General features: G+C 46.5%; 3 protein-coding genes and 1 long non-coding RNA gene across 6 annotated transcripts; 2 read left to right on the top strand and 2 right to left on the bottom strand.

Annotated features, from left to right (window-relative positions):
• Nucleotides 1-253: 253 nt before the first annotated feature.
• On the bottom strand, nucleotides 254-6,825 carry gk5 (glycerol kinase 5). Its single transcript, XM_057056199.1, has 16 exons — nucleotides 6,547-6,825; nucleotides 6,367-6,460; nucleotides 6,053-6,128; nucleotides 5,862-5,955; nucleotides 5,626-5,757; nucleotides 5,370-5,445; nucleotides 5,198-5,259; nucleotides 5,037-5,110; nucleotides 4,469-4,529; nucleotides 4,101-4,227; nucleotides 3,913-4,017; nucleotides 3,707-3,801; nucleotides 3,131-3,234; nucleotides 2,982-3,041; nucleotides 2,397-2,530; nucleotides 254-1,701 (listed from the first exon to the last, which is right to left on the bottom strand). Exons 1-16 carry the CDS (start codon nucleotides 6,670-6,672, stop codon nucleotides 1,529-1,531), a joined length of 1,593 nt encoding a protein of 530 aa, XP_056912179.1. The 5' UTR covers nucleotides 6,673-6,825; the 3' UTR covers nucleotides 254-1,528.
• LOC130538532 (nucleolin-like) lies at nucleotides 6,549-10,562 on the top strand. Of its 2 annotated transcripts, none has more exons than XM_057056202.1 (14): nucleotides 6,549-6,676; nucleotides 7,546-7,618; nucleotides 7,717-7,833; nucleotides 7,921-7,992; nucleotides 8,068-8,191; nucleotides 8,372-8,523; nucleotides 8,607-8,733; nucleotides 8,820-8,977; nucleotides 9,064-9,193; nucleotides 9,273-9,403; nucleotides 9,739-9,865; nucleotides 9,954-10,108; nucleotides 10,228-10,366; nucleotides 10,443-10,562. In XM_057056202.1, exons 3-13 carry the CDS (start codon nucleotides 7,824-7,826, stop codon nucleotides 10,296-10,298), a joined length of 1,257 nt encoding a protein of 418 aa, XP_056912182.1. In that variant the 5' UTR covers nucleotides 6,549-6,676; nucleotides 7,546-7,618; nucleotides 7,717-7,823; the 3' UTR covers nucleotides 10,299-10,366; nucleotides 10,443-10,562. The 2 variants fall into 2 exon arrangements, with proteins under 2 accessions (XP_056912182.1, XP_056912180.1); XM_057056200.1 differs by lacking the exon at nucleotides 6,549-6,676 and adding an exon at nucleotides 7,113-7,325.
• LOC130538534 (uncharacterized) lies at nucleotides 10,524-11,371 on the bottom strand. The gene is made up of 2 exons (XR_008953903.1): nucleotides 11,053-11,371; nucleotides 10,524-10,969 (listed from the first exon to the last, which is right to left on the bottom strand). It is a non-coding gene; the product is annotated as an uncharacterized LOC130538534 (long non-coding RNA).
• Nucleotides 11,362-22,007, top strand: LOC130538530 (polyamine-transporting ATPase 13A3-like). 2 transcript variants are annotated; one of them, XM_057056197.1, is made up of 33 exons: nucleotides 11,362-11,595; nucleotides 12,669-12,738; nucleotides 12,828-13,001; nucleotides 13,073-13,234; nucleotides 13,316-13,386; nucleotides 13,484-13,567; nucleotides 13,639-13,708; nucleotides 13,793-13,927; nucleotides 13,999-14,071; nucleotides 14,153-14,284; nucleotides 14,429-14,596; nucleotides 14,675-14,832; nucleotides 14,913-15,101; nucleotides 15,195-15,256; nucleotides 15,398-15,548; nucleotides 15,621-15,743; nucleotides 15,851-15,868; nucleotides 16,121-16,271; nucleotides 16,355-16,475; nucleotides 16,916-17,040; nucleotides 17,192-17,349; nucleotides 17,731-17,850; nucleotides 18,015-18,094; nucleotides 18,181-18,223; nucleotides 18,377-18,486; nucleotides 18,772-18,868; nucleotides 19,104-19,176; nucleotides 19,259-19,436; nucleotides 19,540-19,712; nucleotides 19,821-19,909; nucleotides 19,978-20,058; nucleotides 20,224-20,319; nucleotides 20,566-22,007. In XM_057056197.1, exons 1-33 carry the CDS (start codon nucleotides 11,564-11,566, stop codon nucleotides 20,767-20,769), a joined length of 3,771 nt encoding a protein of 1,256 aa, XP_056912177.1. In that variant the 5' UTR covers nucleotides 11,362-11,563; the 3' UTR covers nucleotides 20,770-22,007. The 2 variants fall into 2 exon arrangements, with proteins under 2 accessions (XP_056912177.1, XP_056912178.1); XM_057056198.1 differs by lacking the exon at nucleotides 20,224-20,319.
• Nucleotides 22,008-26,486: the final 4,479 nt, after the last annotated feature.

Raw genomic sequence — 26,486 nt, 5'->3', positions numbered from 1 at the left:
GCTGGTCACATCAATGGGAAGCAATCTCTCTCCGACAGCCTGTGTTTGTGATAATTCCCTCAGGCACAAGACATTGGTCCAGAGTCGGTGAAGGTAAAAATCCTTTGTGTTCACCGACTTTCTCAGGGACAGGTTCAATCAGCAGTCGTCGTTTAATCATCTTTCTGGGGGGTTCTGATCGCCGTGATTCCTCCCAACAGCTTGGGAGGACATCTGCCACTCCAAGTGTCAGAAATGGAGGCTTCTCTCAATCTGAGGTGTTAATTTTTGCATCGCACAGCCTTTAATTTACACAGGAAGACATCGAACGAGGTATACACGCATGTAACGTCCAGCAAATACAGCACATGTAAAATCTCACATTATTTATTGTGCATTCGTCATCAGTTCAAGTCCACAAAGCCTCCAAACGTCATATGGCATCAACACACCAACAATGGGACTAAAAACACATCATCAAAATGGAAACATGTGGGTTGTGTTTCTGAATTGGGTTAAGTTCAATACTCCACTGAGAAAGGATTAAAACATAAGCTGAATTTAATTTTTTTTTAAATGATGTGCTACAAGCCACTTCCTCAGCGAGAGCAAACGCACCATCGTGTTTTTGTTCCAGTCACATTTAAATAAAGTCAGGAGCACATTAACAGGTCAGTTCACCCTGAAAGGGGCCGCAGAGAGCAGAAAATTCACAATAGAAACCAGCGTGTTTAACTTGTTAAAAAATATGAACAGTGCCTGAGATCTTTTTGCCCATGTTAAAAGTTCCTAGACTCTGAAACATTATGTACACGTGGTAATTAGCGCCCCCGTGTGGAAAAACACATAACTGTAACGCTAGTTGGATGAGGCGTAGCAGGGTGTAAAAGGCACCGTTGGCTTGGTAGCTCAAAGGGGCGTGAAGGGTTAATGTCATAAGGCTGCGAAGTAAAAAGAGAAGAGGTAAAATCACAATAATAATGGTCAAAGTTGAGGTGTTATGGTCGATAGGGCATTACTGGTGCAAACGGCTGGGTTTGCGTTTAAGACACCGGTCACACATCTGCTTTGATACCAAAGCAGATGTGTATAGAGCCCTCAGATGTGTATAGAGCCCTCAGTTATAAAAGTCACGTCTTCTCCCTGGAAGGTCTTGATGTTTCCTTGAAATACTCAGTCCTATTACGAGAATTACTTTGGCAATATCACATCTTTACAAAACACAATTTGGACAACTACTAATATAACGACGCTCAAATGTGCAGAAAATTACTTCCATTAGCCACACTGAAGTGCTCTTTCCACTCTGCCTGAGCGAATGCGTTTAAGTTATTTCTGATTGAAGCAAACACGTCGGACTGAGATCCTTCAAATGTTTGTTGTTGTCTTCCTTATGAAAAAAAACCAACCAATAAACGTATAGATTAGTTGCAACCATGCTGCTGCATGTTTGGGAAATATTATGTTTGCTGTACTGTTGTTAGACGACTCTTTCAGGAACATCTACTCTCACGTCCTGCTCCAGACCTTCCAGCTCTCCCTCCAAGCGTTAGGTCTTGCCATACCAGTTCATGGAGCGCCGGAGAGCCCTCTCCCAGCTCTGGAAGACTGGAATGTATTCCCCATTTGGGATGCGAGCACCCGCCTTTGGCGATCCCCGGGGCACGAAGACATCGTCGGTGCTGTGCAGCTTCTTCAGCTCCTCCCTGCTCCTCCAGAACCCTGTTGAAAACACATTATTAGACACAACAGCGGTAAAACGAGACGTCTAAAATAACGAGCAGATGCATTCTGCGCCCATAAATGCACGAGCTGAACAACAAACAGCTATTGATCCACTCTGAAGTAATGGCTCTCAAGCACGTGCTTGCATTACAGAAGCTGGAGACCATTGTTCCGCCATTAAAGCCAGTTACTGTACAGGATGTTGAGGAATTTTCTGCTCGACCCGATCAGACGCGGTGATAAAGCAGGAAAAGCAGCTTATATAATAAAGAGCAGTATTTTAATTTGATCCTGCTGCCAGGGACAAGAATAGAATTAATACTTCTGATCAAATGCGACTGTCTCCGCAGAGTCCTATTTTAGAGGGAAAGCGACGAGCCCGAGCGTGACTCAGCAGCTTTTATTTCATCTCCGCACTGCAAGGATTGTGCCGTGCACGGCGCTTTTTGATAAAATGCACTTTATTACCCCTCCTAAATATAGTTTGGTATAAACTATGTCCATTTAAGACTTAAATAAAACTTCTTGTTACGGACTTAACAGAAAATAACATAATCCCAGAGAAACGACAATAATCTTTTGGAGAAAGGTTTGTTTTTACAAGCTTAAAATTAACGCCTTTGACAATGACTATTATTGTCTGGGCAGCACTGTAGAGTGCACGTGCTGTGCGTGAGCCTGTGGGCGCCTACCGACTCCCAGGCCAGCGACGAAAGCGGCCCCCAGGCAGGACATCTCGTGGTGCTGCATCCTTGACAACTTTCTTCCGAACAAATCCGCCGTCAGCTGCATGACAAAATTATTGGCCGAAACGCCGCCGTCCACCCTGAGACAAGGGAAACCAAACACACACACACACACACACACACACACACACACACACACACACACACACACACACACACACACACACACACACACACACACACACACACACACAGCACTTAAATATCATGCGACCCGCTTCCGTGTAATACCATCAGGGAAACACACACCCATAATGCACTGACAGTATGACTTAAGCTGCATTAGCAGAGATGGGTACACAGTAAGAAATGGTTGTTACACCCAGTTTCCTGGCCGACGTCCACACCTTACAATCAGATATTGCTCTGTCAGCTATCAATGGTTGAGATAATGATAACTACTCTACAGCAGGGGGGTGAACCAGAAGGATCCTGACCGGTCTCACTGATATACAAGAATATAGTCTAGATGGCATGAACCCCTCTAGTTTTCCTTCTGAAACTGTCTGTAAGCAGGAATGTTAATCTTACCTGATCTTGGTGATGGGAATGTTTGTTTCTCTGTGCATCGTGTCATACAGCTGCATATTTCTGCAAAGATAGACAAAAACAATGCACAGTCAATAAATATATATATGTGTGGCCTAAAAGGCCTAAAAAGAGGACTCAAGAAGGCTGACCTAAAGCTGACGGACTCCAGGATAGCACGGACCAGGTGACACTTAGTGGTGGTGGGTTTAAGGCCCATGAAGGAGGCACAGGCTTCGGGATCATTCAGAGGAGCCTAAATATAGAAACATTTTTACACTATGGCTCAATAATAATAATAATAATAAATAAACAAACATCCTATTAGAAAGTAAAAATCACGCTAGGCCGCTGACATTCGATTAAACTGACTTTGTAAACACAGAACTCCACATACACAAACATCCAGGACACACTTACAAAAAGGTCGAATCACAATGGAGGCAGTGATAAAAGAGGAGACACATGTTACGCAAAGTAAAGTCAACCGACAACAACAATAGTTTGAAACAAAATTTGCATGCCTTCGACAATATTTGATTGTGCACAATCACACTTGTGTTTAAAAGTGAACCAAGTCGACAGAGAACTGTTCACTCTCAATCGTGGCACCTTCTTATGGCAGAACATGCTGAAGCGTGATTATGTCGTTCTAATTATTAAAAATCCGACTTTGACAGGATTAAACACAGAAACACCAAATGCATCCACCGTGCATCCAACAGTACCTGCAGGCCGCTGAAGGACGGGACAAAACACACGCCGTCTGAGTCGGGAACGCTGTAGGCCATGGCGCTGGTGTCCTGAACATCCGTGAAGAGCTCTGCAACAACACCACACACCAAACCCCGTTGAACCTGTCGCCGTGGTCTCACAAGATGACTTTTTATTAGAACCCACTGCCTGCAAACAATAAAAAAAAAGCTGCTCTCACCCAACTTCTGCGCCCAGTTGATGGCGGTGCCCGTGTCCGCAGCGTTCCCCTCTGCCAGGTAAACCACCTCTGAGCCGATCTTCCACCCCACCAAAGGATAAAGACCTACGGGGGGGGGGGGGGGGCATCGCTCGTCACACGTCCCTGGAGAAGGAATCTGCAGGATACCTGCCAGCGTTCTGCCATACCTGCTACTGAAGTGTGTGGTTTGCACCCAGTGTTGATGTCCATGAAGGTCCCTGTTCCCATGGTGATTTTGACATCCCCGGGGTTGAAGCAACACTCTCCGAACATGGCCGCCTGCTGGTCTGCCATCTAACACAAAAGCACAATCATTTACCATAGTTCATTTCAACAATCGGCCCCAATAAGAGTGACAACTTCACAAAGACGGTGCTTTAATTTCAACCTTCTATCAATTTACCACCCAGTGCTCGGCGCCACTGGTTCACTAACATACCCAACGTGCACTTTACACATGTAAATGCTGCCATAAACACAATCCGAGTTTAGAAATTGCATATGTTTACAACTGCCGCGGATGTGGAGAACCTACCAGCGACATGATGGGAATGGGGACTCCAAAGATGGACGGGTCCGTGCAACCAAATTCACAGCTGTTGCAACATGAGGAAGAAACCAGAGCATAGATAAAATCATGTACAATCTGATTAAAGTACAACTGCAGGTCATCAGAGATGAACGATAAACACTGCCGCAATTTAGTCACTGACTTCTGGTTACATCGAGCTTCATATTGCAAATGAGCGTTGTCATAAAAGTCGGAGTCGCTTTGTGTTGTTTTCTTATGTCGCTAGTTGATTATAGTTCATTAAGGACTGGCTGTATATCGTCATTCATGATTCACGGCTGCTTTCAACATAAGCTAAGCTTAAAATCTTACACGTCCTGTAACAATTCGAACCTGCACCTGAATATGTGAACTCAAACCGACCCGCGGTTTGGACGAGGGGTTGGACTTTAATCCCAACTACTCCTGCTGTGTTTACGGAACAGGTGCTGTGTTGGCAGTGCAGCATAGGATCGACACCGGGTCGACAAAGAGCCACTTTTGTGACAGTGACCCAACTCGCAGATCGTGGAAAGTGAAGTATTAAACTCACCCTGTGTCTTCTACTTTGGGGAAAATGGAGAGGGGTAAAGACACCATAGAGCAGAGAAACTGACTCCAACACATCTGTGGAAACAGTTGCATTGATATGAGGAAGAAACACACTAAACAAATGGAATTATAAAAGGGTGAATAACACGAAATGCAGCCAACCTGATAGGAGTCAAAAATACCCGTTGAACTGGCGTTAGAGTAGTCTGTCGCATGAAGGCGTCCTTAAAATAGATGTAGAGACAGATAATTAAAAGTTGAAATAAACTGAAAGGTTAAAAGGGCATTAGTCTTAAAGTCCCTCATTTAGATGAGTTTCGCATGCCAAACACACCTTTGGTAAGTTTAAAAAGGAGCCAGGTATCTATTGTTCCAAAGCAGCAGTTGCCCTCAGACACAGCCTGACAAACCTGAAAGAGAAAAGAAACACGAGAAAGCTGAAAACCCAGTTTTCCTATCAAAAAGCTGGCCAAAGAAGGCTGGTTTGTCCTTCTCGCTGATAGATTTCAATACATAAACACTCTTATTTGAGTGGCGTCCCGATGTCAGACTCTGTTATCTTAGGATTTCCTTTTCTGTTTTGCACCTACCTGCTTGTAGTGTGTTAAAACCCAGATGAGGCGCATGGTGACGTGCTGAGTGCTGAAGACGATGAGACTTGCTGCCAGACATCGTTTCTGTCTGCTCAGGAAGTAGACGAACTTCATCACACCGTGAATTACCTGATGTTCGGAAGCAGGGACGACATCCGGCACAAATAATCACTAATCTGACTCATCTTTAGTTCAAGCTCTTCGTAGGAAAGGGAACATACTTGAAAACTTACCTTCAAAGTACAGGACCTGTTCCAGGCCTTCACTAATTCTGCAGCCCTCTGATCCTGCCAGCTAATGAGGTTATGGAACGGGACCCCCGTTTTCCTGTGAGAGCGGGTGGGAAGATGATAACCTTAAAATATAGTGGCATGCAGATGGCATGGTTGTGCTGCAGTGACAAATATATAAGTAATGTGCTCACCTATCCCATGTTGTGAAGGTGCCTCTTTGAGTAGAAATCCCGAGAGCCTCGATCTGGTGCATCTGTATGCCTGCATCTTCATCACAAAGACAGTGACCAGGGTATAGGTACATATATTCATTTAAAATATTAGAAGACTGATGTTATCAATGCACAAAAGAACATTTAGATAAGGCAAAATAATACCTATAGGCCTAACCTATAAACGTTAGTTTCTTTCATATTCATACTCTGAGAAATCTTTAACTTTGTGATAATGATCGATTTAATCTATGTTTGTAGATGGCAAACAACAGCAAATGTTGCAACCCTACCTTGCACAGCTCCTTTGACCACTCTGATAAACCCTTTCCATATTGCATCTGGGTTCATCTCCACGTATCCCACTTGTGGATACAGAATTTTAACCTGGGGGAATGTGACAGTAGCACTCATGCACTTGTCGCACGGAGAAAGCTGCGTGTCTAATTAGAATCTGAGCTGGATATTAATACCTTGGTTGTGCATGAGCCTCGGATACTTGCCACCTTGTCATAGACATGACATCTGATCGAGGTCGTGCCGATGTCAACAGACAAAATGAAACCTTCCTTCTGAAAACCGTTCTTATGGCTGCCCATCTGTGTAAGTTCTGCTCCCGGTGTTCCTCAAATGGGTCCCGTGTTCTCCATGGTCAGCTCACGCTGGTCTTGTTTACTGTCTGCATTTATCTGTGGAGGTGGGTGGAGGTGGTGAGCCAGTCACTGGACCTTCGGACCGTGGATTTGACCAAGTCCAGTGACGGGGAACTTGTGATTACGCCGCGATCCTGGCGCGGCAGGGAAACACAAATCCCTTCGGGGTTTAAAAAGTTCTTTAAGTTGTTTTTTTTTCTCTTTTGCTAGTACAGTATGAACAAGTAGAGTCCTTCAGCTATGTGGTTTCGGAAACGCCTCAAGAGATAAGCAAGCTAATTAGCCGCTTAGCTAGGTGATAGAAAATTGATGGTTATTACCCCTGAACTTTAAAAGCCTGTTTTACAGTGTCTTTGAAATCCACTATTGTCCATTATTTATCACACGCGTCCAAGACATTAAAATCCTTACACCAGCGCGTACATAACCCAAGTTGAAAGTAACCGATTGTGACGCGGCTTAAACCTTGCGACCATCCGTAGTTACGTCACACGCATGCGCAGTGGCGTTGGGAACGCGATTTTCAGCTCAGTTCGCACGTGTTTAACTGTTATTACCTGTACTTGTCCGCGATTTTACAGAAAATGACAAAGTTAGCGGTGAGTATTGCCTTTATAATCAACTAAACTTAAGTGCATAAAAGGTATTTTACACTGACTGCTGGTTAATCAGATAGCCGCAATCGAACTGGTAGGCTAGCCGCTACGTTCCAAGCGATATGAATTTTTACTTTATAGACTAAAATAATTTTGTTTTTGAGGTTCAGCTTTCTTCATTTGACCGGAGTCCTAATTGTTTTGCAAACTGTTTCTTTTTCAGTCATCAAAACGACGAAAGGGTCGGAAAGTTTCTTCCAATAATACAGTGGCGGAGGAAGACAGCTTGAACACAGGTATTACAAATTGTAATCGTCTTTCATATTAATACTTTATACTATTATGTCTCATAGTAATGTCTAATTCTGAGCCGTGCAATAAAAACCTTTTCTAGATCCTCAGGTGGATTCTGTCATTGAAGTAACTGGACGTAAATCAAAAGTAACTGTAACGTTCGACACACAGAAAGAGGATGCGGAGCCTAAAAATGGCACCCCAAAGATGAGAGATGGTAACATAGATTTATCTTTATTTATGTTGCATTGAGAGGTAGAAGAAGCAGGAATCACTACACACTATTTAGTTGTATCTGTTGCAGGAAAAAAGAAACGAGCGGCTTGTTCTACGACCGAGGACTCCCCAGCAAAGAAGCTCAAGCTCATTAATGATGGTACGGAGACACATAATGCCTGGACTGGTATCGTTTTCTGTCGTTTTAACCCACCTTTCTAACATCGTGTTTTAGGTTTTTGTGTTTTTGTTGGGAACCTAAACAACCACAAAAAAGCTGAAGAACTCTTCAATGCATTAGCACAATTCTTCACAGCACAAAGTCTTCTGTTTCAAAGCATCAGATTAGATCGCTCAAAGTAAGTATGTGGAACTCTCACCAGGCCAGTGTTGGAGCAAAATATTTCAGTTTGGTGTGTCTTTAACTTATGGTGCGGCTAACTGGCACAATTTGAAGTTTTAGCTACTTACATTTCACTTAATTTGGATGTTGTTGCAACTCAAATGTGCAGTGAGCTAACAGCTTATGTTCTTTGTAGAAAGCACGCGCACGTAGATTTGGTGTCGGAGATGGACATGACCAAAGCACTGAAGCTAAATGGAGAGATGATGCTTGATAAACCCATAAAGGTTGAGAAAGCAAAGATTAAAAGTGCAGAAAAAGCGCAACTTTCAGCAGAGGAGAAAAAAGGTATTGACGTGACTGTTAGGTTTATTACACATGCACGGAAAATATGTGAGGACTGCTAACTCACGACTTTTCCCTGTTAATAGCGATCACGAACAGCAAATGTTTGTATCTGAAGAACATTCCGTACGACACAACAAAAGAAGATCTTTTGAAACTCTTCAAGGCTGTGGATGTTAGGTTCCCCGGTGGAACTGATGGTCCCAAAAAAGGGTGAGTTTTCAAGCGTTCCCTACAAATTTGATGATATTTTATTTGGAGGGTTCTATAGTGAAATAGTTTCCTTCTGCTCTCGACAGTACTGCTTTTTTGGAGTTTAAAAAACCGAGCACTGTCAAGAAAATAATGCGAAAAAAGCCAGAAATAAAGATCCAAGGCAAAGTTTTGATTTTGAAGTTTGTTGGAAAAGAAAACGGGTCCAAAGGCACAGAAACAAAAGGTGAAAAGAAGGCAAAAGGTATGTTTATCTTTTTTAAAACCAGTTGTTAAAAAATGATACTTTAAACCTTTAAAATCTTTAATCTCGTGTTCTTTTTTTCATAGCTCCGGCCTCACCAAACAACACTTTATTTGTGAGCAATTTACCTTACAGAGTGAAAGAAGCAACCCTCAAAACAGTCTTTAAGAAAGCTGTTAGCATTGCCCTTCCGGAGGTGAACGGCAAAAAAACAGGGTAAGAGCGGCCTCCTGGCCACCTCGCCGTGGTGACACCTTTAAGGCTTCTTTTAATTAAACATCTGTTCCTGCTGCAGGTTCGCCTTCATCGAGTTTGCAACTGTGGCCGATGCACAAAAGGCCTTAGAGTCGGCCCAAAACAAGAAGCTCAGAAAGAGGGAGATCCGAGCTGAATTCTGCCGGACACAGAAGGCAGATTTAGGAGAAGGTGCGTTGTAGCGCTCACCTGCTGTAGCGGACCCACCCAAAATATGCTCAAGACTTAGACTGATGATCAGGAAGAAACCCCTGGATCACTTTCCTGTCAAATAGGAGCCCTTTTGTACTCCCAAGACACAAGGAGCAACCTATAACCTTAAGTTATATGATCCCTAACCCTCAATGATCAAATGTAAACACCCCCCCCCGACCCTTGGTGTGACTGCCCAACCACGACTGCCACCCTGGACCAGTACCAGCACACCCGAGTTCGCTGCGATGAACCTTTTGAGCTGTGGTGATTTAAAAACAACGATGGCTGTTTTTTCTTTTTCCTCCCTCTAGAACTGACAAAAACGCTGATAGTAACGGGTCTGGATGAAAAGACAACAGCGGAGACTCTAAAAAATGCTTTCGACGGGGCGGTCAGCGCACGAGTTATTGTTAATAAAAAGACAAGCGCTTCCAAAAGGTGGGTGGTCTAAAGTGATGCTTGTTTCCCTCCCACGATGTTGAGTTTCTCCTGGGTTTGAAGTACAACTTTTCTTTTCTCTGGTCAGGTTTGGCTTTGTGGACTTTGAGAGTGACGAAGTGTGCAAAGAGGCCAAAAAAGCCATGGAGGACTGTCAGATAGACGGGTGCAATGTGTCTGTGGCATATGCAAGGGCCAAGGTAGAGAGGAACCGCTCAGCTGCTGCAGATCAGAACACAACAGGTGGTGTTTGGGTTTACCGGTCTCACAGTACATGTAGTTGAGGACATTTTTCCTCCCGTCTTTACACTTGTATAGTTTTAGTGTTTTGGTGTCAATATTAAGGCATTTATCTCGATTAGATCTGACGGTGGATGTGACGCCACCAGCATGCGACACTAGTCGCTCAGAGGGAGCAGATGCTGCGTTGTAGCCGCGGGGCCAACGGTGCCCCCAGCCTGCACCAGAGAGGGGCACTGGTTTCCAGGCGAGCAGTCGGAGGTAGACTGGACGTTTATATTTGGCACGTGCATATAAAAACACACATTTACTCTTTTTTTTTCCCCCCCTGTTACAGTCCATCGCTCTGCAGCAGGGAACTGGACTTTTATCCTGGTCTCAGTGTGTGACATCTATACTTTTATGCAAACTTTGTACATTGAACTGCAAACAACAAATAAAGGAGTATAAACTAGTATAGACGTGAAGCGTCACGTGTCGTCCCAGGTTTAGGAGATGGAGCACGCTGTTGTTCCTGAAGGAAACATAATGATTCATGAACAAATAAAGTGTCTGAAGTTACTAAAGCTGTGTAGCGATGGTCCAACATACTGAGCCTGAACCATCTGGGAGTGAAGCTCAACAACAAAAACCTGCAGGATAAGTTTTGCAGTGTTCCTCTCATGAGCAAGGGAGCACATTTCCGCATGAAAATGCCACGAGGGCCTTCAGAACCCGATCCAGACGCAGTTGAAAAGGGAGGGGTCAAAGTCCAGCTGCTCATCTGGAGGAGGTGCAGCTTTTCTCACCTGTCCCCTGTTGTGGCCTGGAGCAACACCCAGGTTTGCAGCTTATTAATTTTTTTTATAAGCTGACACTGGGGGTCTGTGGAAGAAAAAGTTCCAGATAAATGCAAGTTCACAAGTCTGCAACTGTAAGATGTTTAAACAAACCAAATCTTTTCACACCTGTAATTTGAGCTGGCATCGAGATTTCCACCAGATTTACGACATTTCCCATTAAAACAAGCGGGTTTTTCTATCTCCTCCGCACGAACTTCCCCAAAAGTTCATCTCAGGACTTTCTAAAGTCTCAGCCAAGATGCCAAATGTTCTGCACTGACCTGAAACGAGACAGAACCAGGCGTTTGAATGGAAGGACCGACTAGAAAAGAGTCACGACGCCCCTCACGCCTGCGGATAAAACCCCCCTTAGACGCGCAGCCGAAGTTGGCGGATTTTGCTTTAACTTTCGCCTATCGAGCCCAAACGTGATGTCCTACAATGACCTCACATCCTGTTTCCCCACTTCCTTCGGAATGGACCGGTTTGGGACGGTCCCGGCAGCGCGCAGCGTGGATCTCTGTTGTGTTGGCGCGTCAGAGCTGCAGACGCACGCTGGAGATCGTCGCTGGGACCAGAGGGGCAGAAAAAGTCCCGACAAAGTTTCAGAGCCGGGGTTTATGCACCAGGATGTGCCATGTCTGATGCGCTGAGGGGAGAGGACGCTCGGTGAGTCCATACGCCTGAATGCGCCCTTAAACCTGCGCACAGTTTACGTTGATCACAGCCGAACCTGAGAGTTCTTTACCGTCCCGTGAAAAGAGCCGAGCCAGGAATGTCTATACATACGTTTGGAATGTGTCGCAATAGCTTGGAAAGGCTGTAGATCGAGCTCGTCTTGCAAGCACGGTTGTCTCTTCTCTTGTTTTCCAACTTCAAATGGTCCCAAAACTGCAAACAGGTCGATTAAACTAACTTTAGATAACCACGGTTGATTGCAAAAGGAAACGGGTTCTACACATCTGCAACATTTGTCGCTGTTAATACGTTTGTTTTTCTTTTGGTTGACCCTGGAAAGTTTTGGAAGAGTGTTGGGGTTCTTGTCCATTACTCATGGACTGCTCTGAGTTTTGGTCTTGCACCAGAACTTTTACATATTTTCCTTTAAAGCTGTTACGACAAAATCCTGGCTTTCTTGAAAGCAAAGCGGCTTCGGGGAATTTAAATTCTACTTGTTCCACAGGCGCTGCCACAACACGACGGTGCCTTTCAGCCTTCATAGATCGTGGCGATGACGGTGCTCAGAACTTAGAACGTAATAAAAGTATTCAAATCAACAACGGTGCCGATTTAATTGTGAATCCGACGTTGCTGTAGGTGTGACAAACAAGGTGCAAAGGTCCCCTGCTGCTGCTTCTGCGCTCCACTGTTACAACACCAATTATCTTTAACATTGTAAAAAAAACAACCTAGTAAATTGATAATGCAAAACAAGTGCCGTGTTTATGCTCTGTGCACAATGCACATTAGAATTGTGCTCTAACCTTAGCTAAATCATAAAACAATCATCTTTCTTTTAGGATAAATTACATCTTCAGCATTGAAGTAGATCCTTTTCCATGTGTGTGTCTCATGAATGGCTCACTCGTTTACCTTTTATCTTGTTTAGTACATTGCTGCTCCAGAGGTCATAAAACCCAATCCTTTAATAATCGCCACCCAGACTGAGGCTGGAATTTTCACTTTTACGACCTGCCGGCACCGGCGTCCAAATAAAGGTGGATTTCTCCTTCTCGCCACAGTTGTTGCACCTCTGGCAAAATGAAGATGAGGCAGGGGAAGATTATTAACCAGGGCCTGGAGGACGAGATGGTGTGTGTGACTCCAGATCCTTGATGTTCGACACAATCATGGAAACCTGCAGCCGCCGGGCGTATGAACGCGCGTGTCTCCCTGTGCAGGAGGTGTGGGGCTACCAGCTCTGTCTGTGGAAGATCGTCCTGGTGGGTGTAGGTGCCGTCTGCTCCGGGGGTCTCCTGCTGCTGCTGCTCTACTGGCTGCCCGAGTGGGGCGTGAAGGGCACCTGCACGCCCACCTCGCTGAGGGAAGCGCACACACTCCTGCTCAGAACCACGGTAGGGACACAGTGGCGACAGAAAGGCTGAAGCCGGCGCCAGTGTAATTACTCTCAGGAAACTTCACGCAGGATGAGTTTCGACAGTGGTTCCGGGCCAGGCTGCGCGTGATCTCGGCCCCGGGGAAGACGCCTTTCGAGAACGTGGATCCGCAGCTCGTGGCTCAGCTGCCAAACAGAGACGGCAGCATCCAGGAGCACGGCAGGAAATCTGGAGAGAGGCAGCCTGTCCAGGTACCGCAGCCTTAAACTGGTTATAGCAGCAATTAAAAATGATACATGCCTAATCCATTTCTTAACCCCCCCCCACCCCAGATCCTCTACTTCAACCACCACAGCACTAAATACTACTGGAACGATGAGATACAGAACTTTGAATTCTACAAGTAAGATTCCTGATGGCTTTAATTGGTGGATTTGTTCATATCTGCTTGTCCTGCTTTAAGTGGCTGCAGTGGAACTGAGTGCTTGTGCATCTCTCAGAGGTTTGGAGGATGTGAAGGTGAGCTGTGCCAGCATCCACTCCGACCACAGCTCCGGACTGGCCAGAACACTGCAGGCCTACAGGTACCCCTGTGGTTTATCGTCTTCCTGCCGCGTGCTCATATTAAAGTTGTAAACCCTTTCAAACTACTCAGGGCTTTGTTTTTCGGGGAGAACGAGATCGCCGTCAGAGTGCCGTCTCTTTTCAAACTTCTGATAAAAGAAGTGAGTTTTTGCACAACACCTTAGGTTCACGGTGATTACTGCTGTCTTTCTAAAGCCCGGCGTGTCTCCTTTTCCCTCCATCAGGTATTAAATCCTTTCTACATCTTCCAGTTCTTCAGTGTTATTCTGTGGAGTGCTGAGGACTATTACTACTACGCCTCAGCAATAGTTTTCATGTCCGTCATCTCGATCGCTACCTCGCTGTACACGATCAAAAAGGTGGGTTCGCCGGGTTCCCGTTGCCTCTCGTAGCATTTCTGTCGACGTGAACGCCGTTGCTCTCGCTCCAGCAATATGTGATGCTGCGCGACATGGTGGCGGCCCACAGCGTGCTCCGGGTCTCGGTGTGCAGAGGAAACCAAGGTAGGCTTCACAGAGTCCCAGGCAGCATCAGTGCAGAGACCTGATCTCTGCGTTTCCTGCGCTGGCCGTTCGTTTCCGCAGAAATGGAACAGGCCATGTCCACAGAGCTCGTGCCCGGCGACGTCATCGCCATCCCGGCCAACGGCATGGTGATGCCCTGCGACGCCGTGCTCGTCCAGGGGACCTGTATCGTGAATGAGAGCATGCTGACAGGTTGTGTTCCCATACACCTCCCCCTGCAGAAAGGAATAGTTCTGAGCCTGCTAACGGCTTTTGCTCCTGTGGTTTAGCGTCCAAAACGCGCGTTATGCAGCTTTTAGTAATAGCCATCAGAAAGCGTCCTGCTTCCATCTCCAGGAGAGAGCGTGCCAGTGACCAAGACCAGTTTGCCCAGTGCGGGCGAGGAGGGGGCGCAGAGCTACGACAAAGAGGAGCACAAGCGACACACCCTGTTCTGCGGCACTCTGGTGATCCAGACCCGCTTCTACTCTGGCGAACTGGTGAAAGCCGTCGTGGTCAGAACAGGTGAGCGGGAGAAAAGCGGAGCAGCGTGCTAATTTGATGAGTTCTGGTCTCAACGGAAGCGCTCGTGTGCTCCCGCAGGCTTCAGCACGGAGAAAGGCCAGCTGGTGCGCTCCATCCTCCACCCCAAACCCACAGATTTCAAGCTCTACCGCGATGCTTATTTGTTCCTGTTGTGTCTGGTGGGGGTGGCAGCCATCGGCTTCATCTACACTATTGTCCTCAGCATCATGAGCAAGGTAGGAGAGAAGGAAAGAGGGAAAAGGTCCGAATCCGGCCCGCTGTGGTCATGTTGTGGTTCCTCCTCCATGTTCTCCAGGTGCCTGCTCAAACCATCATTATTGAATCTCTGGACATCATCACCATCACCGTGCCCCCGGCCTTACCGGCGGCCATGACGGTCGGCATCGTGTACGCGCAGCGGCGTCTGAAGCGCGTCGGCATCTTTTGCATCAGTCCTCAGAGGATCAACATGTGCGGTCAGCTGAACCTGGTCTGTTTCGACAAGGTAGAGCAGCTTTGGCTCCAGTCAGTGTTCCACAAAGTGAAGAAAACCTGGGTGTGTACGTTCTTCACGTGCACTGTTTATCTGCTCCGTCAGACTGGGACCCTGACTGAGGACGGCCTGGACCTATGGGGTGTCCACAGAGCTGCGTCTGGGAGGTAATAAAGAAATAAATAAAGACATGTTTCTATTTTTTTCCCCCTGCAGATGATAAGAAGTCTTGACAGTCGGTCTGTCCTCAGATTCATAAACCAATCGACCGTCATCGCCTTTGTTGGCCCCTCCTTTTGTTATTGCAGTTTCTCGCCTCCAGAGTTTGATGTTACCGGGGAAAACTTGGTTAACTCTACATTTGTGGCCTGCATGGCCAGCTGTCACTCGCTGACCAAAATAGAGGGTGAGCTGTCTGGAGACCCCTTAGACCTCAAGATGTTCAACGCCACAGGCTGGGTGAGCTTTACCTGTAGATTAAGCAGAGGCACTTCTTTAGATCAGTAAGCATCTTTACTGTTTTGTTTTTAGGTCCTAGAGGAGCCCACAGAGGAGGAGACCTCCCTTCATAACCCCATCATGCCCACAGTTGTACGACCTCCAAAAAACTCCAGCCCTGAAGCCAATCAGAAAAATTCACTGGATCAGAACATGGTACCATCGCTCTGTGCCATTTGCTCATAAATCACATTTCTGAGGTTTTTGATTGGAAATGCTTATTATATGCTTATTTTTATAAGAAGCCCTCTTTTCCTCCACAGGAACTGTCAGAACTTATTGTAAGTTGCCCTTTTTTATTCATTTATCCAGATTTTTGCGACACTTTGCTAATCTGTGCTCTAATTTAAAGTTACAGTTAGTGGCTAGTTAGTAGCTAATGCTAGTCAGTGTTAGCTGAGATGAAGGGAAGAGGTCCTCCTAGCTGAGACCTGCAACTCATAACATAGCAAGCTGTGGTTGCTCAGTAATCTCAAAGAAACCATGACAAGATAATCGGTTCCATTATTAAAGCGTTTCCTTTTTATTTTCAGACCGGGGAAATCGGGATCGTGCGTCAATTCCCTTTCTCCTCAGCCCTGCAGAGGATGAGCGTGGTGGTCAGGAAGTTGGGGGAAAAACACATGGATGCTTATTTGAAGGGAGCGCCAGAGGTCATCGCCAGCCTCTGTAAACAGCACACAGGTGTGACTCTCAGCCCGTCTCCTCGAGCATTTGCTGTCATTATTGGCTGTCTTTAACAAATACGCACATGACCTTCTCTTCAGTGCCGCAGAGTTTCCCTGAAACCCTGGAGAGCTACACCAGACAGGGCTTCAGGGTTATTGCTCTGGCCCATCGACAGCTGGAGTCTAAACTCTCTTGGCACAGAATCCAGACCCTCAGCAGGTAACCGTTCAACAATGCGCACATGCAGCTAAGCACAGAATTTAAAGCAACAGTCCACCAGAATTCCCACTCATTTATAAAGGAGATAAATTCCAGATGGTTGATCATATTGCTCCCGTGACAGTTAAAGCTTTAAAGAAGTAGCCTGTAAACAGCTGTTCAGCTGTTTGCTGGAGTCTCGACAACAAACCAGAGGGAGAAATCTCCCCACCAGGCAGACTCAGATGAGCTGTCTGCAGCCCAGGCCCTGCTGGTCTAATGAGCTACAATAAATACTCTGAAACGCCGCAGTCGTCGTGTTCAAAAGGTTTCCCTGTTTTGCTGCCGTGCCCGTCGTCTAAATCCTCACCGTCTGTGATCCACTTTGCAGGGGCTTATCAGTAACAATCTCACAGATGTGTCTCTGACCCACGGCTCGTTTTCTGCCTCTGTGCTTCCAGGGATGTGATAGAAACCAACATGGAGTTCCTTGGTTTGATCATCATGCAGAACAAAATAAAGGAGGAGACTGCTGGTGTTTTATACCAGCTGCGGCAAGCTAACATCCGCACTTTGATGGTGACGGGTAAAAAAGTCTTTTCTTTTTTTCTTGTGGTGGTGAAGTTTCGTGCTGCAGATCTTTTGGGGTTAGAACCCTGCACCAGTGACCGGTGTATTCATGCTGTCTGTGCTAATCTTGCTCCCCTTCTGATTTTTAAAAAAAAATCCTTTCTTAGGTGACAACATGCTGACGGCCATCTCAGTGGCTCGGGACTGCGGGATGGTCCAAACGCACGAGAGGGTCATCATTGTGGACGCGGTTCCTCCCAGGGATTTCCAGCCCGCCAGCATCACGTGGCGTTACACTGAAAACCCCCGAGACGTCATCGATCAGGTGAGACAGAGATAGATGAGATAGATACAAAGTGCATGTAGTCACAGGCTGACTGTGAGCACAGGTGAGGAACATCTAACTCGAACCCTCAGGTGCAGACTGAGCTGCCCTGCATGTTCAGACATGTTTGCTGTCTTTGTGCTTCAGGTTAAATATAGTCTCGTAAAACTACAATGTACGCATCATTAAGCTACCATCAGTTTTTTGCAACAGAAAAAAAATGCGCGTGTGTTACGATGTAGACGTTCTAGAAATGTAACTGCATCTCACATAGAGGAGGTAGAACTTAAAAATCTTATCCGACTTGAGGCGTGTGGATAACAGCTTTTCAAATAGTCCTAAAGGTCAAGAGGCAACGTCTGACTGACCTTTACCTTACAGATGGTTGCTGTACACGTCGATGAAGGCCTGTTTGACAAGCAGGAGCCGAGTTTTCACTTCGCTGTGAGTGGCAAAGCCTTTGCCGTGATCACCGAACACTTCCCTCAGCTCCTGCAGAAGGTGCAGACTCCACCGCCAACGCATAGGCACACTTTAAGATTCGGTCCTAATCCCCAGTCAATACACTGGAAAAATCCTTTTCTATCTTTACTTGTATGAAGCCAACATGAGTGAACGTCCTCACTGATGCTGTAACTCTTTCTCTCCACACGGGGGCGCCTCAGCTTCTGCTGAGAGCAGCCGTGTTTGCTCGGATGACCCCGGACCAGAAGACCCAGCTGGTGGAAGTAATGCAGGGCATCGAGTGAGTGATTTATTTGTTTTCCCCTCTGTTCCTTAAGGTTCTCTCATGTGAAATTCAGATCTGACTCTGTCCATCTGACTCTGCAGCTACATCGTAGGAATGTGTGGCGACGGCGCCAACGATTGCGGAGTAAGTGCAGGTCACCTTCAGTTAGTGCGCGCAGATCCCCCCCATTCCCCTGGGTGAAATGAAAAAGATCTGGAAGCTAACTGACTGTTCATTTCTCCTTGCTGAATCCTGTCGAGTGCTTTTTCCCCACTCTTGTGTTGTCGTCCGTCTCAGGCTTTGAAGCGCGCGCACAGCGGGATCTCTCTGTCAGAGCTGGAGGCCTCCGTGGCGTCACCCTTCACCTCCACCACGCCAAACATCTCCTGTGTCCCCACGCTCATCAGGTAGCGAGGCAGTCGAATCAGTTGGAGGGAGGTCTGACTCAGTTTTATTTGGTGGGAAAGGTCACACCACAGATTGCGCCCTGGTTAGAGACCCCACACCACCAGGAGCTTCTCAGCCTCTTTATCCGAGTTTAGGGACATTTTAATCATCAATACGCCTCTTCCCCCTAAGAATATGGACTCCTAATCGTGACACTCATCTCACTTATTGGCACGACCTCCAGTGCTCACCCGTGAGGCTCATCTGGACTTAGAAGATTGAGTGTGACCTTTTTGATTTCACAGGGAAGGCCGGGCTGCTCTCATTACATCCTTCTGTGTGTTCAAGTTCATGGCTCTGTACAGCATCATCCAGTACATCAGCGTCACGCTGCTCTACTGGGTGAGCACGCGCGGCAACACACACTTAACACAAACACTACAGCTGGCTTTCAGTTATCCTGCCCGATGGGGAAAAGTTCAATTCAATTCAATTCAATCTTTATTTATATGGCACTTTTCATACACTAGGTAGCACAAAGTGCCTCACAAAGGATAAAAGTTGCCGTTTTGGGGTTTATTTGTGTTTGTTTGTTTTTTTAAATGTTAAACCGTTTTTATCTCTTTTCCAATAACAGATTCTCAGCAACCTCGGAGACTTCCAGTTCCTCTTCATTGACATGGCCATCATTCTCATCATTGCCTTCACGAGTAATGCCGAGAGAAATATTCAACATCGATTAGATAAAGAGGTCCGATTTTAAGTGCTGCCGTGGTTTCTTCCCGTCTTCAGTGAGCCTGAACCCGGCGTGGGAGGAGCTGGTGTGGCGCCGGCCTCCGTCCAGCCTTATCTCTGGCCCTCTGCTCTGCTCGGTTCTAACCCAGATCATCGCCTGCCTGGGCTTCCAGGTCCTAGCCTTCCTCTTGGTGCAACAGCAGAGCTGGTATGAGATATGGACCCCTCAGTCTGAGTGAGTGACACCACTGAACGCTGAGTCAATGGGAACGTTTGCACATGTGGCACCGGCTCCATGGCTTGTAGCATAGATTGACTTGGCTCTCTTTGCCCTGCAGTGCCTGTAATGCGTTCAGCTCCAATTTCTCCCACGTCGATAACACAACGAGCCCCAAAAACATCAAGAACTACGAGAACACCAGTCTCTTCTACGTCTCATCCTTCCAGTATCTGGCTGTTGCCGTCATTTTCTCCAAAGGAAAGCCCTTTAGACAGCCCAGCTACAAGAACTGTGAGGCCCTCCCTCGATTCTCCCTCCGTCCGTCTGTAGTCTTTGATCCTTGAGTGACTTTTTTCCCCTCCTCTCCTCCCATCTCTGTTTCGTCGTGTTTTCCCGAAGGGCCGTTCCTGCTGTCCTGCGTCGCTCTGTATGCGTTTCTTTTCGCCATCATGCTGCATCCTGTCCCCGCCATCGACAACTTCCTGGAGGTAAACTTGGAAGCACTGTTGAGTTTGTGCGGTGTTGCGTTCATTCCTGCGGCTCTGCCTCCTCTCAGATCGTGTGTGTTCCTCACGACTGGCGCGTGACACTGGCCATCATTATCGCGGCGAACGCGGCCGTCTCTTTCCTATTGGAGGTATGATTTCCAGCCATCCTCTCCAGCACACGACTCGTCTCTTTATCAGAAATCTTTGATCCCCTACTAATCAATCAAATCCATGATGCACAACTTTGTAGTTGAAACAACATTTGTGATTGGCTGATTCTTAATTTTCCACTAAAAAGCGGAAATCTCTCATAGATTGTGATCGTTGACATCTGCTTGTGGCGGCTAGTTTTCAGGGGCAATAAAGGGGTAAAGCACCCCCCCGAGCCCCGACCTTCTGATCCACCGCAGGTTTGGAAACTGTCTCTTTTTTGTCTTTAAAGCTTCTGCTACAGCAAATTGATTGAGCTTTGTTGTTATGACTTCTTTTTATGCTCCTGATTGATCAGGACTCTCCTCAAGGTTTTACTTGAAGCTTTTCTATGATTGAGTCTTCTTGATGAGAAGATCATTAGTTGATCCAAATCTAAAGGCTCCATCCTCACCGTTCGACTGCTACTTAAGTACCTTAAACAGTTTTGTGTCATCCCTTCCCAGGAAGCCAATAACCGCTGGGCATCTTCACTACTCTCCTTCATTTTCTGCCGAAGGGGCAAGCCCCCGAGGGCGCGCTACCGGAGCCTTGCACTTAAGATGCTGGATGATGCTGATTGGCCACCCAGCCCCTCCTCCGTCACCTACGCCACCGAGCCCTCCCTCACCTCCAACAGGGCTGACAAGCACGGTAATGCAGAGAGCTGAAGACCAGCCTGTCGATTTACCCTGAGCCCACGACAGACCGCCGTAAAGCCACCATGTGATTGGCTTCATCAGAACAGACGCAGCGTTTGGATCCTAAACAGTCGGCTCGAAGGTTCCTGAGCAACAAGAAGATGCGGTTGCAGGTTCCGTGATGCAATGCTTCTCAAACTCAATTCGTCTCTGCCGTTTCACAGTTTACATTCCAGCATATTTAGCTCAATTCCAGCAATCAAAATCAGGAAACATCAGCCTCCTCATATGAATGAGTGAGAGATTATAACAGATATTACAAATGGTATTTTCATGCTACCTTTTTGTGCCTTTAGAGGAAAGTGGGGCTCATTCTCTTTAAGTGCTGTTTTACGTGGGCGCGCTGCATCTTTATGCAACTAATTCAAAAGTCTTCCTAACCTAACCTAAAGTGACTCGATATTGCCTCTGAAGGCAGCACGTGGAATTACAATCAACAACAAACCAGGCCAATGTGATCAGCATGCTAATCCCAGTACTTTTGAAGATAGCACTAATGATTGACTTGAAATGAATCGTTAAACTGACATCTGGGGCTCTTACTGCATTCATACTAACTGCGTTAGTTCACCAGAATGCTGCCAGTGCAACTGGTTCGCGGCTCTTATTCCGACTCCAGGCGTTTTCCTCGTGAATACAAGCATACAACCGCCTGGGCGTCTAAAGTCCAAAAACACACACTCAGGACAGAACTGCCTCTTTTGAGGGTTTCCACGATGGCAGCCGACGGTGTTTTTCTTTTCCAAGAAAATAATCAGTTGCCTTATTTTTGTCCGCCTTAATGCTGAGATTCTTCCTAGAAAGGCAGAAGCTGAAAACCTTGGTTAATGTTTTTAAAACCTTAACGAGGAGTCCTGTGGGAAAGTGTCCCCAGGATGCCTTTTTTAAAAAATCATTCTTTTTCTCCAAATGCCTTTTTTTGGCTGTTCTCTTTGGAAGGGAAATGGATTATACTATTTAACACAATTAAGGTGTTCAAGGCAAATGGTGACCTCTTTATACACCTTTAATTAATAGCAGCTGATTTTGATGTAAGTTTTATAGTTCTCACTGTCAAATTAGCAGAAAAAGGAAATTTGTGGTGTGAAATCATCACTGACAATAAAAGGGAGATGTTGATTTTTAAGTGTACTTACAGTCCTACAGTTGTGCAAAAGTGTTTCAGCCTGTTTGCAGAACTCCCATTACATTTCTCAATAAATCTATATTAAGCCACTCTTGCATGCGTCGTGGGGGGCTGACCTTGGTCACACTTTTTCAGCTAAGACTTACTGATCAATTATGGGCTTTCCCAGCCTCCTCGCTGCCTGGCATATGGGTGCTTAAAGGGGCGAGAGTGGAGGAGAAAGAGGGGTATCATTTCATGTGGAGATCAGGGCCTATAGGCACTGAATAGATGGATTTAGAGGGGATGGTGAATAAGAGAGGGGGCTCCTCGCTTGTACCAGAAAGAAAGGAATCTCCCACAGATCAGGGAAGAGCCTTTTCTGGAATATTCATGATGAGGATGAGGTGGCATCATGAATTCATGTGTGTCTCCCCTGACTTCCACGGATCATCTTTTCGGTAAACAGCGATGTTTGCAGAGCTGAGATGTCGGACTCTCGATCTGTTTGCCATGTAATTTGTGGATAGTGTTGCCTCTTCACAAAGCAATATGGGTTTTTGTGTACACTCTGCTGTATCCTTTTGTACAGCGAGAGCAACAGATGGAGAATGGCGGAAAGACATAAAGAAGCTAAAACACACAGCCTTTCTTCCTCACAGCTAGCTACTTACGCCAAAAGATTTTCTCAAGCTTGCAATCAGACGTGTGCGTTTTCAGACATTTTGGACTCCGTCTCTTGTTTCTTTTAAGGATTTTTTTGTTTTTTTGTTTCTCTTGTGTACTTTCAAGAACTGACCCCGAGCACACGGGCTTTATTTAGTGGTTCTTTATCCAGGAATAGAGAGTCCGGACCAGCTCGGAATAAATTTCGGACTGTAACGACCGCACTTTCTCCACCGAGATCGCTCGTTTCAGGTGCTTTCTGCATATTTCTCGGAGTGTCTGGATTGCTCGTCAGGCCCTCATCTTGATTAATAGTCAGGACACAAGGCTGGCCTGATGCTCACTTACGGTCGCCCTCATTTTACCAACTGACACAAAGACGCCCAAGTCTTGCAAAAGGTCCCCGACCCACCAGACGGTCACAAAGGCTTTCTCCTCCCTTCTGTCCCCTAAGCATGGTTCTCCTTCCATGGACCTTCACGGCATCCATGTCTCCCATCCTTTATCAGTCCTTCCAGGCGTGAATGGGCTCTGTGGTTGGTCAATAAATTCAGTGATTCAGGGGGTGGACAGTTGCAGCCATGTTAACGTTTGTTCACAGGCTTGTCGGAGGGATGGGCCCCGCCCTATGCCTCTTTGTCTCCCGTGGTCCCTCAACAGGTTAGAAGTCAATGGAGGGCCTTGTGCGGAGGTGGCGGGGGCATGGATGGAGCCGCCTCTCACATGGCGTTCACACAGGGGGAGGAAGGCCCGGATCACTGTGACACTTGTTAGTGTGGGGCTGAGCTACACGGCTGGGTTGCCTCTCTCTAGAGGGGCCGGTGCAGTATTCAGCGCTTTAAACGAACTAATGGTCGACGCTGTGGGGTTTGCGTCGAAGGTAAGACGATCTGCTCTCAGAAGCCTTCAGTGATCACTCTGAAAAGAGCAAGTGTATCTTACAATCTCGGTTTACAGATCAGCCCGACAATAAAAATGAGGTCAGGTCTTCAGTGGGTCCACAGTCTGCAGCGATGGAGAATCCCGTCTTCAAATGTAGAGCAGTGCAGTTCGAGGCCGCCGCATGTGCCGATCTATAGCCGCTTTCTCGGCTCAGCATGGAAACAGTTAAACCGAGAGAAAAGAGGCAGAAAGCTGTAGATAGAGAAACACACAAACAGAGGAGGTCTTAAGATGACAGACAGAAAAGAGACACACAGACTGAAGAGGGACTTAGCGCCATGACTGAAGCCTAACTGTCATGAGAAGATGAGAGTTGCCATGGCCACCCAGGAGCCACCCAGCAAGCATGTGAGCCGGGGAGGTTCGGGGGCCAGAGGCCTGGGCCCGGGCTGGTGGATCACATGCACTAACCAGGGATTATGTGCATAAGTGATGAGCGCTAAGCCAGCAGGTGAAGCAGAGAGGCCCTGGGACAAGGAGCGCGGTATCCTTCAGGACAGCTCCCCCTGTAAATACTAGGGACTTTTTTCCCCAAGTGAGGCTGATCTCCGATGTGAAGGAGACTCAGCCAGAGGTCCTTGAGTGCTGAAAGGGCATCCCCCAGGCTGCTTTCACTGGGTAAGTGGCCAAAACGCTGGTCTTGTGAGTCATCTTGAGTGGCAAGAATGGAACATCTTCACATTCATAAATCCCAGTGCAAACACACTCATGGATATGAACTGAGCATGGAAAGGGAAAGAACCCGCACGGCAGTGCGTGAGCGGCGCTCTTTTTGAAGATTCGCAGCTCGGTGCTGCTGTGCAGGGACAAAGGATCTAGTTTAAGCCCCGAGTTAAGGTAACAGCCTGTAACAACAGGTTCATAGGTTGTTTGGCTGCAGGGAATTAACGCATATAACATCCATGGCTTTACAGGAATGTGTTTGAACCTTGATTGCACAAAGAAATCAAATTCCCATGGTGCACGGGGAGAAAATACACAGTTAACTAGCCTCCCCCAAACACCTTTTGAGGACGATAGTGTCCCTGACCATATTAACATGTAAATACACTTAGATACTTTGACAATGCTCTGAAATGCATATAATCTACATGCTAACTAGTGCTTTAAAGAGTTTCCACTGCTGAATGTGGTTTGGGAACACTTTCATGTCTGGGTTTTAAAAATTAAATGTGAGGCCTCTCTTGCGATCTCTAAAAGCGTTTTTCAATTTGACGAGGGATAAGGCGTCGACTGGGTTTTCTTTTCAAGCGGGCAGACCCGGGGTTCAATACAGCTTTGGTCTCATTGCCTCCGAGTTGAAGATCTAAATGCTGGAGAAAAAAAACAAAAAAAACAACTCTAAGTTGGGTGACAGATGGCAGAATGCCATAGTCGAGGCATCCTCTCTCTGCACTGACTCCTCAGGTTGTTGACAAACACGAGCCGGGATGAGTCCGCTAATCCCTTGATCCGTTACCACGTAAACAGTCCGGAAAAGCCAAATTTCTCCCTCAACCTTTGCTTCTCCTAAGCAGGATTTATTCGAATGCCCTCTACCCTTTTTACATCGCTGCCGTTGCCAAATTCAACCATAATTTTGATTCTGTGCATCACCATGACAACCAGTTATTTCCCATCCTTAAGCCCCCCCCCCCCCCTCAGCTTCTCTTTTCCATTGATACCACTACCTCCCCCTACGCCTTCTCCTTTTTTTTGTCCAAATAAAACAAAGCGCAGAGTGAATGTGCTCTGAGGTAGGTAAATGTATTCAGTGACATCAGCCAGGACGAGTCTATTCTGACGGATTCCTGTACCACTTGTTTCCAGCCTTGTCTGGAGGCCGGACACTCTGTTGGGCCCATTGTCCCGCATGTATTCCACACAGACCCGCAATTAATGGAGGCCTTGTCTAAGGCTCCTGGAGCAGAAACTGCTGTTCGGGAGGGGGACAAAAGGCGGCAGAGTTGGGGGCTGGGAGTTGCTATGGGAGGCCCCCCCCCCCACCAACACTTTCTCTTTAAGGGTGGATTCAAAGGCAGGCAGAGGGACAGAGAGCGAGCAGAGCTCTGGATGAGATGTTTAAGTGATCCTCTCTGTCCATACCCCCCCCCCAGCCTGAGATGTTTTCATACCAACAGTTGAAAGGGAACTTTGATGATGATGACCATTTCACTGCCCGTTTGTCGGAGGAGAAGGTGTAGTGAGGGTGACGGTGACTTTTCTAACCGATGCAGACAAGCGTATCAAATAGAACCTAAAAATCAGACTTGCAGGTCATTCTTTTATACCGAGGAAGGGTCACGTAAGTCACGCTTCCCTGTAAGACCAAGTATAACAAATACAGCATAATGAAAATATACATAATGTTGGTCGCTGTCTTTGAAATCATCAGGAATCATGATTAAAGATCTTACATCAAGCTTAGAACTGCCTTCCATCACAGTTCCCATATTGCTTCCTGAACATTTCCAATTCAAAGAACACTTCAGGTTGTTCTGAGATGAATTTAAAACCTGAAGCTATTGCACTTCTTCAATGACTTGCTTATTATAATTAAATATTCTATTAAATGTTAAACATTCTAAACTTCACTCATCGATCAGAGGAATAAATCTGTATGCTGTAGAGCCTCATTCTTAGAATGCTTCAACATCTGCAATGACAAATCATTCATAATATCAAAATATCAAATATGAAATTTATCAGAACTTTTAAAACTGACATTTGATCTCCTGCCTCATGATGCATTGAGACTAGCATTGACTTTCCTCCAGGTTTGCATTGAGCATCAGTACACAAATGTGGTTCCCATAGTTAGATCAGTAGGAAATGTGATCGTGGTTGCATCCTATGTTTCTTCTGCTAATCGGTCCTGTGCTGGACCCTGATAGCTGGCTAAGGCGTGCTCTGGCTGGAGGTTCCCACAGTGATACGGATCAGGGCTGTGCAGTAAAGCTCATGTCTGCATGGCCAGGTCTACAATAAAGCCTTG

Source organism: Takifugu flavidus, chromosome 15 (genome assembly GCF_003711565.1).
Source record: "Takifugu flavidus isolate HTHZ2018 chromosome 15, ASM371156v2, whole genome shotgun sequence".
NCBI classification, from domain to species: Eukaryota; Metazoa; Chordata; class Actinopteri; order Tetraodontiformes; family Tetraodontidae; genus Takifugu; species Takifugu flavidus.
Note: the sequence above shows the minus strand (reverse complement) of the source record. Positions and strands in the feature narration are given on the sequence as shown.

Bases quoted from the DNA above. Each gene is read 5' to 3' on its own strand.
- gk5 (XM_057056199.1), bottom strand. From the start codon at position 6,672: ATGGGCAGCCATAAGAACGGTTTTCAGAAGGAAGGTTTCATTTTGTCT. The intron at 6,129-6,366 runs GTAGGGTTGCAA...TTTGTGATGAAG, and splicing joins GGTCAAAGGAGCTGTGCAAG to ATGCAGGCATACAGATGCAC. The intron at 1,702-2,396 runs GTAGGCGCCCAC...TGTTTTCAACAG, and splicing joins CGTCGCTGGCCTGGGAGTCG to GGTTCTGGAGGAGCAGGGAG.
- LOC130538530 (XM_057056197.1), top strand. From the start codon at position 11,564: ATGTCTGATGCGCTGAGGGGAGAGGACGCTCG. The intron at 15,549-15,620 runs GTGAGCTTTACC...TTTTGTTTTTAG, and splicing joins TGTTCAACGCCACAGGCTGG to GTCCTAGAGGAGCCCACAGA. The intron at 18,095-18,180 runs GTGAGTGATTTA...CTGACTCTGCAG, and splicing joins GAAGTAATGCAGGGCATCGA to CTACATCGTAGGAATGTGTG.
- LOC130538532 (XM_057056200.1), top strand. The intron at 8,524-8,606 runs GTATTGACGTGA...CCCTGTTAATAG, and splicing joins TTCAGCAGAGGAGAAAAAAG to CGATCACGAACAGCAAATGT. The intron at 9,866-9,953 runs GTGGGTGGTCTA...TTCTCTGGTCAG, and splicing joins AAGACAAGCGCTTCCAAAAG to GTTTGGCTTTGTGGACTTTG.